General features: G+C 36.8%; 1 protein-coding gene across 1 annotated transcript; it reads right to left on the bottom strand.

Annotated features, from left to right (window-relative positions):
* Positions 1-10,212: 10,212 nt before the first annotated feature.
* LOC107822278 (beta-carotene hydroxylase 2, chloroplastic-like) lies at positions 10,213-12,298 on the bottom strand. Its single transcript, NM_001326092.1, has 7 exons — positions 11,838-12,298; positions 11,690-11,749; positions 11,286-11,357; positions 11,017-11,151; positions 10,684-10,809; positions 10,487-10,543; positions 10,213-10,339 (listed from the first exon to the last, which is right to left on the bottom strand). The coding sequence occupies exons 1-7, from the start codon at positions 12,237-12,239 to the stop codon at positions 10,262-10,264; spliced, it is 930 nt and encodes a 309-aa protein (NP_001313021.1). The 5' UTR covers positions 12,240-12,298; the 3' UTR covers positions 10,213-10,261.
* Positions 12,299-13,793: the final 1,495 nt, after the last annotated feature.

Below are 13,793 nucleotides of genomic sequence, written 5' to 3' on the forward strand. Positions count from 1 at the left end.
TGGATAGGATGGAATCCATATCGTGAATCCACGGTCTTCCCAGAATTATATTATATGCCATGTCTGCGTCTATCACCTGAAACATTTTATCCTTGACAACTCCTTCCACGAATGTGGTAAGCAAAACTTTCCCTTTTGTGATAACGCTTGAATTATCAAACGCAGACAAAGAGCGTGCCTTTGGTATCACCTTTGATAGCATCAAGGACAAGGATAGAGTTTTGGAAGCTCCAAGGCCATTAATAAGATCTCAAGCTAAAGAGTTGCACTCTAAGATTGTTGGACTTCAATGGCAAATAAAGAAGCTTTTAATTGTAGAGGAAGAGCTCAAGCCCAAAGTAGATGAATTATCCAAGTTTTACAATTATTTGGTGATCCAAATTGAAGTCCAAGAGGAGGAAGATTGGGCCACCAAATCAGCCCTTGAAGTCCACCAAAGGGGTTCAAAATGAGCTTAAAAGAGGTCCAAAAGGGGGTATTTCAAAGGGAGTCCAATTGGAGTCCAAATCAATGGTCCAAACTAGTAGTTTTAAGGTCCAAATCTACCCCAAAGGGATTTGGCCGCCCCCCACCTAATTGTAATGACTTTTCTTACTCCTTAGCAATCACCCTACCTAATTGTAATGACTTTTTATGCCTTAGCAACCACCCTACCTAATTTTAAAGACTTTTTGTGCCTTAGTACTCCTATAAATAAGGAGTTCTTCTCATTCATTGAGACACTTCATTATTAATTAAGTATATCATACTTTGAGAGTTCTTTTGAACCTTTGTTACTTGTGCTTTGAGATTTATCTTTCAACCTTTACTAGTTCATAGTTCAAGGTAGTAAGATTACTTCTCTATTGTGATATCTTTGATTTCTTTGTGGTATTCTTAGAAGGCGATTAATACTAATTATTAATTGTTGTCTCAAGTTACTCGTAAAGCGGTCAAGATCCGAATCTATTATTTTGATTTGCTTTTAAGTAAAGGCGTTTGATTTCTTCAATAAATCAAGACGTTGTTGCTTTGATCTTGTCAAGGCTATAGAACTTGCGTTCTTGGAAGTTCTTGGAATTCTTTCCTCGAATTTTCCCATATCCTTTATTTTCTGCCCTTAAGTGCTAGTTGTTCAATTCCTTATTGTTATTGCTTCCGCATTTACTTTTCAAATTCTTACTCTAGTTTGGATTCCCGACCTTGTCGTTATCAAGTGGTATCAAAGCGGTTCTATCAAGGTTTCGTTCTTGATAATTCTGGGGATTTCTTGAATACTAAGAGCTATAAAAAAAAGTTTAAAAAAAATAGAAAAAAAAACGAAAATTAAATTTAAAAAAATATTGCTTGCTCTCTAGGAACTTTCTTTTGTATCTAATTTGTTTCCAAAAACTATTAAAGGAAACAAGAAGAGGGGATCCCAAATTTCAAAGATAAGACAAAAATTCAATTTTTCTTACTCTTTCTAATCTAAATATATAATCATTTCCTTTTTGTTCGTGTCTTGTTTCAACCGAGCCTAATAGTTCTAGGATTTGGTTCTTCTTTTATTTGTTCCCCAAAAATCTATATTTTACTACTAAGAACTTTATACGAGTTGGGTTTAACTATAAATCTACAAAGTATTTCGTTCAAAGGTTATTTCGAGAGAGAAAAAAAAAGGGCAAAGTGTGTGTGAGAACAATTGAGGAAAAATTCAATTTTCTGATACAGTTTAATTATTTAAGATGTCACATACAGGTAGTGATGATGAACGAAGGGTTCTTCAAGAAGCCGAAATCAAAGCAAGAAATGATTTTACCTTGCAAGCTATGCATCAACAATTCGAAAGGTGGAATTTGCAACTCCAAGAGATGAGGGACACCATTGCTGAGCAAAATGATACAATAGCTGAACTTAGAAGGGAAAATAATGTTAGGCCCCAAGCTAGGAGAAATGTACCCCTTGCCCCCATTGTAAATCAAGAAAACCCAATAGATGATTTTAATGATATCGATTTTGATAGGGTGGGAAGAGATAGGAGGGGACAAAGAGGTAGAGTAGAAGATGATAATATAAGCAGTATAAAGATGAAGATGCCATCTTTCAAGGGAACAAGGGATCCAGACTTGTACCTTGATTGGGAGAGAAAGGTTGAAGCTATATTTGACTGTCACAACTACTCTGAGGGTAAGAAGGTTAAACTTGCTATTGTTGAGTTTTCTGACTATGCTGCTATTTGGTGGAAAAAGCTTACTAGGGACAGATTGCAAGAAGGACAAGCACCAATTGCTACTTGGGCTGAGATGAAGAGGGTGATGAGAAAGAGATTCATACCATCACACTTTCAAAGAGAGCTACAACAACGCCTTCAAACATTGAAGCAAGGGTCCATGTCTGTGGATGAGTACTTTAAGGCTATGGATATGGCTATGATCCAAGCTAATTGTATGGAGGAAGAAGAGGCTACAATGGCTAGGTTTTTAAATGGTTTAAATAAGGAAATAGCTGATGTAGTAGAATTACAACAATATGTAACAATAGATGAGTTAGTTGATTTGTCTGTAAAGGTAGAAAATCAAAATAAAAGAAAGCAAGCTAGCTCATGGAAAGGTCGGTCAAACACCATCTCCAAGAAGCCATGGTCGAATCAAGAGATGAAGAGTTCTTCTAGACCTCAAGAAGACAAGGATAAAGGTAAATTTGAGAACAAAGAGGGAGGTAAAATCTTTAACCCTAAACCTTTTACACCTTCTAGTTCTATTCAGTGTCATAAATGTAAAGGAAGGGGACATATGATGCATGAATGTCCAAGTAGAAGAAACATCATTCTTAGAGAAGATGGAGGATATGAGAGTGAAAAAAGTGAGGGAGAAGAAGAGGGAGATGTGAGTAATGATGATGATATAGAACTACCTAATGATGGCATGATTGGGGTAGTTAGAAGGATTATGACTATCAATTTGGGAAGCAATAGTGAAGAACAAAGGGAGAATATATTCCATACTAGGTGTGGGATAAAGGGGAAAACTTGTTCTATGATCATTGATAGTGGTAGTTGTGCTAATGTGGTGAGTTCATACTTTGTGGAAAAATTGGGACTTGCATGCATGAAACACCCTACTCCCTATAGACTCCAATGGTTAAATGATAGTGGTGAACTAAAGGTAAACAAACAATGCATGATTTCATTCAATGTTGGTAGATATGAGGATGATATTCTTTGTGACATAGTCCCTATGCAAGCTTGTCATATCTTACTGGGTCGTCCTTGGCAGTATGATAGGAATGTTTTTCATGATGGAAGGAAGAATAGATATTCTCTTGAGCTAAATGGCAGGAAATTTACTCTTGCACCTTTATCTCCTTCTCAAGTGTTTGAAGATCAAAAGAGATTAAGGGAAACAATGGGAAAACCAAGGGGAGGGATAAAAAGTGAGCTTGAGGAAAAAGAAAAGAAAGGAGGCCAAGAGTTGAAAAAAAGAGAGATGGCCGAGAGAAAGAGAGAGAGGGCAACAATTTGAGAGAAGAGATAAAAAGGGGCTTGAATGAAAAAATAGAAAGTCTTGGTGAGAGGAAAGAGGCTAAGGAAATAAAAAAAGAGTTTTTATATAAAAGCCAAAGAGTGTTTAAATGCAAGAAAAGAGGGGTTGCCCATAATATTACTTACTTACAATTGATGACATGTTGGATCAATTACATGGATCCAAAATCTTTTCTAAAATTGATCTAAAAAGTGGTTACCATCAGATTCGAATGAATCCTGGAGATGAATGGAAAACTGCTTTTAAGACCAAATATGGGCTTTATGAGTGGTTAGTTATGCCTTTTGGCTTGACTAGTGCACCTAGCACTTTCATGAGATTAATGAATCATATCTTTAAGGATTTTCATGGAAAATTTGTTGTGGTGTACTTCGATGATATCTTGATATTTTCTAACACTTTAGAAGAGCATGTAGAACACCTAAAACAAGTTTTTGAAGTTCTTAGAAAGCAACTCTTATTTGCTAATCATAAAAAGTGTACTTTTTGTGTGGATCGTGTGATTTTCTTGGGTTTTGTGGTTAGTTCTAAAGGAGATGAGGTTGATGAAGATAAAATCAAAGCAATAAAAGAATGGCCAAAATCTAAGAGTGTAACTGAAGTTAGGAGTTTTCATGGACTTGCTAGTTTTTATAGGAGGTTTGTGAGAGACTTTAGCACCATTGCTTCTCCTTTAACTGAAGTTATTAAAAAGGATAAGATTTTTACATGGGGGAAAGAACAAGATGATGCTTTTAACTTGTTAAAAGAAAAGTTATGTTCTGCTCCATTGTTACAATTGCCCGATTTTTCTAAGTCTTTTGAAATTGAATGTGATGCTTCTGGCAAAGGAATAGGTGATGTTTTGATGCAAGATTCTAAACCTATTGCCTACTTTAGTGAGAAGTTGAGTGGAGCCACATTGAACTATTCCACTTATGACAAAGAGCTATATGCTTTGGTAAGGGCTTTAGCCACATGGCAACATTACTTGTGGCCAAGAGAGTTTGTCATTAAAACTGACCATGAATCCTTGAAATACTTGAAGAGTGAAGGTAAGCTTAGTAGAAGGCATGCTAAGTGGGTTGAATTCATTGAAACTTTTTCTTATGTAATTTCTTACAAACAAGGGAAAGAGAATGTTGTTGCGGATGCACTTTCAAGAAGGTATGTCTTAGTTTCTACCCTGACTTCTAAATTGATGGGTTTTGATCAAATCAAGGGACTTTATGCTAATGATGTTGATTTTGGCAAGATTTTTGCAGATTGTAAGTTGGGTCCTTTTGAGAAGTTTAACCTCCAAGATGGGTTTCTCTTTAAATAAAATAAGTTGTGTATCCCTAATTGCTCTTTACGTGAAGTATTTGTAAGGGAAGCACATTGTGGAGGGCTTATGGGTCACTTTAGAGTCCCAAAGACGCTAGACATACTTGCTGAAAATTTCTTTTGGCCTGGAATGAGAAAAGATGTTGAAAGAATGTGTGCACAGTGTTTGGAATGTAAACAAGCTAAATCTAAAGTGTTACCACATGGTCTTTACACGCCACTACCTGTTCCTACTTCACCTTGGATTGATATTTCTATGGATTTTGTGTTAGGTTTGCCTAGAACAAGGTATGGTAAGGATAGTATATATGTTGTGGTAGATAGGTTCTCCAAAATGGCTCGTTTTATTCATTGTTTAAAGACTAATGATGCTTCACATGTTGCTGATCTTTTTGTAAAAGAAGTTGTCAAATTGTATGGTATACCTAGAACTATTGTTAGTGATAGGGATGCTAAGTTTTTGAGCCACTTTTGGCGTGTATTTTGGGGGAAGTTAGGCACTAAATTGTTGTTTTCTACTTCTTGTCACCCACAAACTGATGGGCAAACTGAAGTAGTTAATAGAACCTTAGGAAACATGTTGAGGGCTATTTTGAAAGGTAAATTAACTTCTTGGGAGGCTCACTTACCTATGATTGAATTTGCTTACAATAGAACAATCCATTCTTCTACAGGTATGTCTCCTTTTGAGGTTGTTTATGGTTTTAATCCCTTCACTCCCCTTGATTTATTACCATTACCTACTAATGATATTGTTAATCTTGATGGTAGGACAAAGGCTGAGATGATGAAAAAAATTCATGAACAAACAAGGCTTGCAATTGAGAAGAAAAATAAGCAAACTGCCTTGAGAAAGAATAAGGGTCGAAAACAAGTAATTTTTAAACCTGGAGATTTAGTTTGGGTTCACTTTAGAAAGGAGAGATTTCCCTCCAAAAGGAAGTCAAAGTTGCACCCTAGAGGAGATGGCCCATTTCAAGTCCTTGAAAGTATTGGAGACAATGCTTACCAGCTGGACCTACCTGGTGAGTTCCAAGTAAGTGCTACATTCAATGTTGCTGACTTGTCTTTGTTTGATGTAGGATCGAATTCGGGGACGAATTCTTTTCAAGAAGAGGGGAATGATAGCATCAAGGACAAGGATAGAGTTTTGGAAGCTCCAAGGCCATTTACAAGATCTCAAGCTAAAGAGTTGCACTCTAAGATTGTTGGACTTCAATGGCAAATAAAGAAGCTTTTAATTGTAGAGGAAGAGCTCAAGCCCAAAGTAGATGAATTATCCAAGTTTTACAATTATTTGGTGATCCAAATTGAAGTCCAAGAGGAGGAAGATTGGGCCACCAAATCAGCCCTTGAAGTCCACCAAAGGGGCTCAAAATGAGCTTAAAAGAGGTCCAAAAGGGGGTATTTCAAAGGGAGCCCAATTGGAGTCCAAATCAATGGCCCAAACTAGTAGTTTTAAGGTCCAAATCTACCCCAAAGGGATTTGGCCGCCCCCCACCTAATTGTAATGACTTTTCTTACTCCTTAGCAATCACCCTACCTAATTGTAATGACTTTTTATGCCTTAGCAACCACCCTACCTAATTTTAAAGACTTTTTGTGCCTTAGTACTCCTATAAATAAGGAGTTCTTCTCATTCATTGAGACACTTCATTATTAATTAAGTATATCATACTTTGAGAGTTCTTTTGAACCTTTGTTACTTGTGCTTTGAGATTTATCTTTCAACCTTTACTAGTTCATAGTTCAAGGTAGTAAGATTACTTCTCTATTGTGATATCTTTGATTCCTTTGTGGTATTCTTAGAAGGCGATTAATACTAATTATTAATTGTTGTCTCAAGTTACTCGTAAAGCGGTCAAGATCCGAATCTATTATTTTGATTTGCTTTTAAGTAAAGGCGTTTGATTTCTTCAATAAATCAAGACGTTGTTGCTTTGATTTTGTCAAGGCTATAGAACTTGCGTTCTTGGAAGTTCTTGGAATTCTTTCCTCGAATTTTCCCATATCCTTTATTTTCTGCCCTTAAGTGCTAGTTGTTCAATTCCTTATTGTTATTGCTTCCGCATTTACTTTTCAAATTCTTACTCTAGTTTGGATTCCCGACCTTGTCGTTATCAACCTTGTCATTAGCTTGCATTTCGTTCGCCACCCTTAGTAAAATGATGTTCACCGAACCACCTGGATCAATCAAAACTCGTTTTACATTAGTATCATGTACAAGTAGAGATATTACCAATGCATCGTTGTGAGAAATCATCAAGCCATCCGCATCTTCATCATCAAATGTTATACTGTCTTCATCCAAGACCTAGTGAACTCGCTTCCCATAAGTTCCCGTGACTTTTGACGTCTTTTTTGCAGTTGTATATATTACCACATTGACCTCATCTCCCCCAGTTATTACATTGACTGTTCTTTTTGGTGAAGGAGGTTTCAGGGGTTCCTGTCTGTTCTTCATATATGATTGTCTTCCTTTCTCACTGAACATATCAGTAAGATAACCTTGCTTCAATAAATGCTCGACTTCTCCTTGCAGAAGTCTACAATTTGTTGTTCTATGACCATGATCATTGTGAAACTCGCACCAAAAATCTGGATTTCTTTTGCTTGGATCTGATCTCATTTCTTTAGGCCACCGCACCTTATCTCCCATACCTCTTAAAATAGCTAGCTGTGATCTCCTATCCTCGCGTGTGTATTCGAATTGTTGCCTCGTGCATCCCATTCCTTTCTAAACCTAGATGAAGAACTCGTATCTTTTTGCCTTGGTCTTGAGTCGAATCGTGCCTTCTCTTATTTAGATCGAGAGTCTCGCCCTGCAGGTCCTTTGTATGGCTCGTACATATTTTTACCGGACCTCCCTTCTCTGATTCCGAACGTCTCGATCTTGTTCTTTCATCGGCCCTTGGCTGTGCGACCGTATCTTCCTCTATCCGCAACTTTCTACTGTACCGGTTGTACACATCGTTCCAAGTTGTTGCTGGGAATTCTCGCGAACTTTCCTTCAGCCTTCTCGTGGCTTCTGAACTTTTCTCATTTAAATTGCTCACGAATGCCATAGCTTCCCAGTTATAAGGTACACGAGGTAACATCCTCTCCCGCTAGAATCTATCTACGAATTCCCTAAGTAATTCTGTATTCCCTTGTTTTACCTTAAAGATGTCTTCCATTCTTTTTTCAACTTTCTAAGCTCCCAAATGTTCTTTTATAAATGAATCTGCAAGCTCAGCAAAAGAATCAATAGAGTTTTCAGGTAAAAGATAACACCATGTTAACGCTCCTTTCGTGAGTGTTTCATCAAACTTTTTAACCAAAACCGATTCGATTTCTTGCTTGGTTATATCGTTGCCTTTCACGCCTATTGTGAATGCAGTCACGTGATCTCGAGGGTCAGTTGTTCAATCATATTTTGGAATATCAGGCATTTTAAACTTTTTAGGAATTAGCAAAGGTGTTGCACTTGGCTTCCAGGGTTGGTGTGAATACTTGTCAATATCCACCCCTTTGATCACGGGTGACACGCCAGGTATTTTCTCTATGCATTTGTTTTGCTCCTTCAATTGTTTCTGCAAAGTTAGTACCAAACTTTGTAAATTAGAATTATTTAGTGTACCTGACCCTCCCTCATGAGATTCGTTAGGAATTCCTCCACTTCCAGAATTGTCAATCCCTGAGCGTGGGCTTTCCATGGTTGCTGTATTGACCGGTGGAGGAGTTTGTGGCGCATTGGGCAATCCTCTAACAAAATCTTGTAGTGCACTATTCACGTATTTTGCAATCAATTGCTTTAGATCGTCTTGCTCTACGGTTTGTTCATCCCCTTGTTGATCATCAGCGCGTGATGTAGACCTTTCAGGTGAACCTCCACGGGATTGCTGAGGGGATCTCGTTGGAGAGTGGAGTGGTGGAGTTCCATCATGTTGGTTCAGCTGATCGTTTTCGTTAATCGTTGACATAGTTGGTTGTCAAGGAATAGAATTTGGGAAGTGAAAAGATTATCAGATTTTCGGTAACGGAACCAATTTGTTTAACCAAAAATAGATTTCTCGGTCAAAGTCAATATTTAGAAAACAAACGGGTTACTAATAACCAAGATTTACTTCATTTTCCCAATAATTTTAAGAAGAATAGAAAAAATAATAAATACGATTAGCAAAGAACAATTAAGGAATGAACTGACAATCACTCCCCAAAATCAAGGCTTAAAACTTGAAGAGTAAAGCAAAGAATTATAGTATATATTTCAGTAATAATCGTAACATGTCCTTACAAATGAGATTCTTATCCTTATATAGGAGTATATAATCATAACGATTCTCACACTTAATTTGGGCATATTAGAGGCATTAATTGTATTGATTGCCCGTTACCATAGAAAACCGTAATTGGCATATTTATAAATAAAGATTCCTTGTAACTACTCTGGTTCCCCTTCCTTATTTACTTCTGGTTCGTATATCTTTCCTTCTTTGTATCCTTCATTCATTTCGTTCCTGCTTCTCCTTTGACAGTTGTCAGGTCCGATTCTTTTCTCTATGCTACCCCGTGGGTGTTTCTCCCTTACCTTCCTTGCATTCTTAATTCAGTTAATTGAGAGTGCCACTTGTCGCTATATCGACGTTCCACGCGTCATGCCTCGTCAGCTTACTGATGTTTCACGTTTCATGTGTTTTTTCCACCAATACACAAGTGTCATTTCTTGGAGTAACTTTGTCGGTTAGGAGTATAATAAATATTTTCTCCAACTTTCGCTCTCCAATGTATGATACCTTAAAAAGACCTAGCAGGATAATCAAAACCTTGACAAAAGGTGCGTCTTATCAAGCTATTGCACCTTTTCGGTTCATACTTGAGAAGAGAAACAGATATTTGTGTAGTTGACGTGCACTGATCATCCTCGGAATTCCATACGCAAACTCAAGCAATAGCGAATGAAGCACGCTCAAAATTGGGAGTGCAACAAACTTCCACACCAATGTATTTTAGCTAGACTCATTCAGTCAAGTCAAATTCGATACCTAACCGAGTTCAACTTAATTTGACTTGGTTGAGCTTGCTCGAACTTGATTTGGTATCGTAACAAGTTTAATTGATTTTGACTGGACTCATCTTGATTCAATTATAAAGTCTGCCAACACAACAGGTCTATTTTACATTTTCCAAATATCATTCTTCAGCCGTGCCAAAAAAAAGAGCCAGAGGACATTCGCTTTTCTTCTTAGCCTCCAAGACTTGGCACATGCGCGCGCGCACAGAGAGAGAGAGAGAGAGCTGGTTAATAATTTCTAATATATCTCTATTTTCATCTTAGTGAAATAAGAGCCCAAGTAAATACAAATTTCATTTCATGATCAATAGAGCTGCATTTTCTCTATTCAATACATCAAAAAATTTCCCCACGAAGTATACGTGATAGGAGTTGTATAATGACTTTTATGTTCGCTGATTCATGATCCCCTGGAAAGTTTTATCCTTCGGTTCACTTCCTTTTCCAATTCTTCAATCCCCCCTACTTCTTCCAATTCCTGCATCAATCACCATTCCACTAGTTAGTATTTCCTATTATTATATACTACTCCCTTGTTTACTGAAAAAACAATGTCATGTGTAATTTTAAAAAGCTTATGAACATGAAGGGAAGTGTGGGGAGTGGAAAAGAGTAGAGAGAGCACCTTTGGTCCCAAGAACAAACCATATGGGACACCATTGAACTTCTCTGAGTGATGGAGCTGCAAATATCAACAAATGAATTAAGGAAATCTTACCAACCAATTTAATATTAATATCTACTTAACAATCATGCTAAGTCTGATTAGATTAAGATTATCCTTTATAAGCCATAGTTATAGTTTAAAGCATCTTTAATTACCAAATGAGCTGCGGCCACCTTCCTAAAATAAGGTACATTGGCTACAGGTCCGACGGGGAATCTCTTGTGAACCAAACCATCGTGAACGAACATGTAAGCCATCCCAAATACTGTGATCCCTAGCCCCTGCATTACAAGGCATTTTTTTATCAATTTAATATGTTGGGCTTCTTTCTCTATACCTCTCTTCTGATCAATGTATTTACATTAGTAAGTCTTTATACTATACATGGATAGTAATTGATCTGAGTAAAATTTTCCAGACCGCTGTTGGTAAAGATTAAAACCCCACTAAATACTGAAGAGTGAAAGGTAAAGTGAAATGAAACATACAGCGCCGAAGCAGAGGCCAGGAATGAGGCCTTTATGGAAGAAACCATAGTTGAGGAGGGCTATTGCTGGAACGGCGTTGATTATGGCAAACACATCGTTCATCTCGAAAGGTCCTTCTCTTGGTTTATGGTGTGACTGCAACAATTTAAGGTAAGAGAAAGGATTTAATTAAGTTGAGATTTTTATAAAATTAGTATAGTTTTCTTCACAAAAAAATGAAATAAGGCATTTAAGCTCCAAATAAGTAAATTAGAAAGTAGAACACAAACCTCGTGCATGTGCCAAAGAGAATCGTGCCAAAGCGCTCTATGAGCCCACCTTGCCCAAAACTCCATTCCTACCTGAAATTCGAACAACATCCAACTTCGTCAACCATAAATGACTATCCTAGTCCTTAATTGGTACTCCTCTTTCAATTTTATATAAAACACATTAGACATTTTTCTTTATCGATATGACTTGCAACAACTCTTTAAAAGTAGTCTAGTTGAAAACTTTGATGTAGCAGCTTAACGTTTTGTTTCATAATCACTATACTAGCGTCTAAGTTTTAATGTAGTTCAATTATATACACTATCATATGAAATGGACAGGAGATACTTATATCTCTGGTTGTTTTCAACTGATCATGTATTACCAGACGCTAAAAGATAGTAGAAAAGAAGAAACTTACAGCAGCACCAACTGAGAGAGCAAATGTACCAAACATTTCAGTTAAAGGCACTTCTCCACCCTACACCCAAACAGAATATTAAAAAATTTAAAAATCAGAAAAAGGAGAAGAAGAGTGAAGTGGGAATTAATTATGGAGTGTTTCATACCTCCATTTGCCACGAAAATCTGTAATAGACGGCCATAATAGCCAAGGAAGTAATCCCAAAACTAGACATAACCGCAGCCACAAGATAAGTAAACCTCTCCGATTTTTTCCTAGCCAATTTTTCCGCTAAACGAGTCGCTGAGATCTGCTCCTCAATTTTCATTTCAATCTCCTCTGTCCCAGTTTCTAATTGAGCATTCAACTTGTCAAATAGAGTATTCAACTTCTCATCCTCCAGAACAAAGCAAACTGTGAAACTGGGTTTTCTTCTAGACCTCAGAATTGTGCCAAGATTACGAGAAAAGGAAGAGATTGGGAAAACCGGATTTGGGCATAGAAACGGGCCGTGACGGAAATAAATGGTTTGAGAGCTGGAAGTAAAGGAAATTCTGCTGGCGGCCATGGAATTTGGGTTGACAAATTAATTTAAGAGTCTCTCTCTCAAAGTTAGCTAGTAAAGCGTTGAGAGAGAGAGAGAGATAGAGAGGGGGATGGAGAGTTAAGAGAGGGCAATTTAAGGAAGTGTACGTGCGAGAGTGGACGAAAATGCAGGTTAAAGGGACGATAGCCACAAGTTCAGTCTGTGGCCTCCCTTTGTGTTCAAATGCATTTTTGCTGTCAGTGTCTCAGTTCGAATCGGTGTTACCTTGTTTGATTGGATACGGAGTTTAAAAAAAATAAAATTTTTATAATTTATGGTCTTAAATAAATTAAAAAGGGGCCAAAAGTATTTGTATGATTATAAAAACTTCTTATTAAGGGTAGAATTATAAGTTTAAACTAAATTATTACCAAATTTAGAAAGAGGTCATTCTTTTTAGAGTGGATCAAAAAGTAAATAGGTTCACACAAACTGTAACAAAGTAGTACTACCTCCGTTCCAGTTTATGTGAACCTATTTGCTTTTTGGTCAGTTCTAAAAAGAATGACCCATTTTTAAATTTAGAAATAATTTTACTTAAACTTATAATTTTACCCTTAATGAGAAACTTTTATAACCACACAAATACTCTGAACCCCTTTTGAATTGTTTAGGATCACAAATTCCAAAAAAATTTATTTTTTCTTAAACTTTGTGTCCAGTCAAATAGGTTTACACAAATTGAAACTGATGGATTATTACATTTCTGAAGGTGCTGGAACGTTCAATTTGCCACCGGGGTCGCTACGCGAACTAGTATTTGAGTGTTTGGTGCTGTTTTCCAGAAATACTACGGGATTGCCACTTCCATCATTTACTCTCCGTGTGTTTTAAAAACTGAAACTGCAAAGACCAAATGTTTCTCCCTATCATATCATATCATGGGATAGAGGGTAAACTTCAAAGATACGGTGGTAAGCCCCACGATTTATTAACTCTCCATGCTTTTAAAAACACAATACACCCTCCGTTTTAATTTATGTGAACATATTTGATTGGGTACGAAATTTAAGAAAAGAGAGAAGATTTTTAAATTTATGGTGTAAAATGAGACATATATATTTTGTGTGGCTATAAATCATTGCATAAAGATAAATTATTTCCAAATAAGAAAAAAGATCATTCTTTTTGGTACGGACTAAAAAGAAAATAGGTTCAAATAAATTAAAACGGATGGAGTATCATTTAAAAATAAATTAGGATATGAAAACATATTTAAAAAGGTATACCTACACAAACGAAAATTCAGCAACGCCTTTCTTCATGGCCCTATACATCAACCATTCATCATCATCATCTTTATCACTTTCTCCATCTAGAACACACAACAAAAATTAGCCATGAATTACCACTGTATAGGGTGAAATATGATGTGACACGTGGTCATCTAAAGGAAAGACACATGGAACCCTAGACAGGGATGGCCGAAGACCGAACGCAGTCATTCCGCTTGTCACCGGAAGGGATAACGTTCATAAAGATATATTAAATGATCTACGCCCGGTAGCATTTAATAAGGAATATTCTACAATATTA

This window comes from Nicotiana tabacum, chromosome 21 (genome assembly GCF_000715075.1).
Source record: "Nicotiana tabacum cultivar K326 chromosome 21, ASM71507v2, whole genome shotgun sequence".
Lineage (NCBI taxonomy): Eukaryota > Viridiplantae > Streptophyta > Magnoliopsida > Solanales > Solanaceae > Nicotiana > Nicotiana tabacum.

Bases quoted from the DNA above. Each gene is read 5' to 3' on its own strand.
- LOC107822278 (NM_001326092.1), bottom strand. From the start codon at position 12,239: ATGGCCGCCAGCAGAATTTCCTTTACTTCCAGCTCTCAAACCATTTAT. The intron at 11,358-11,689 runs GTAAGTTTCTTC...TTCGAATTTCAG, and splicing joins CTCTCTCAGTTGGTGCTGCT to GTAGGAATGGAGTTTTGGGC. The intron at 10,810-11,016 runs GTATGTTTCATT...CTTGTAATGCAG, and splicing joins CTGGCCTCTGCTTCGGCGCT to GGGCTAGGGATCACAGTATT.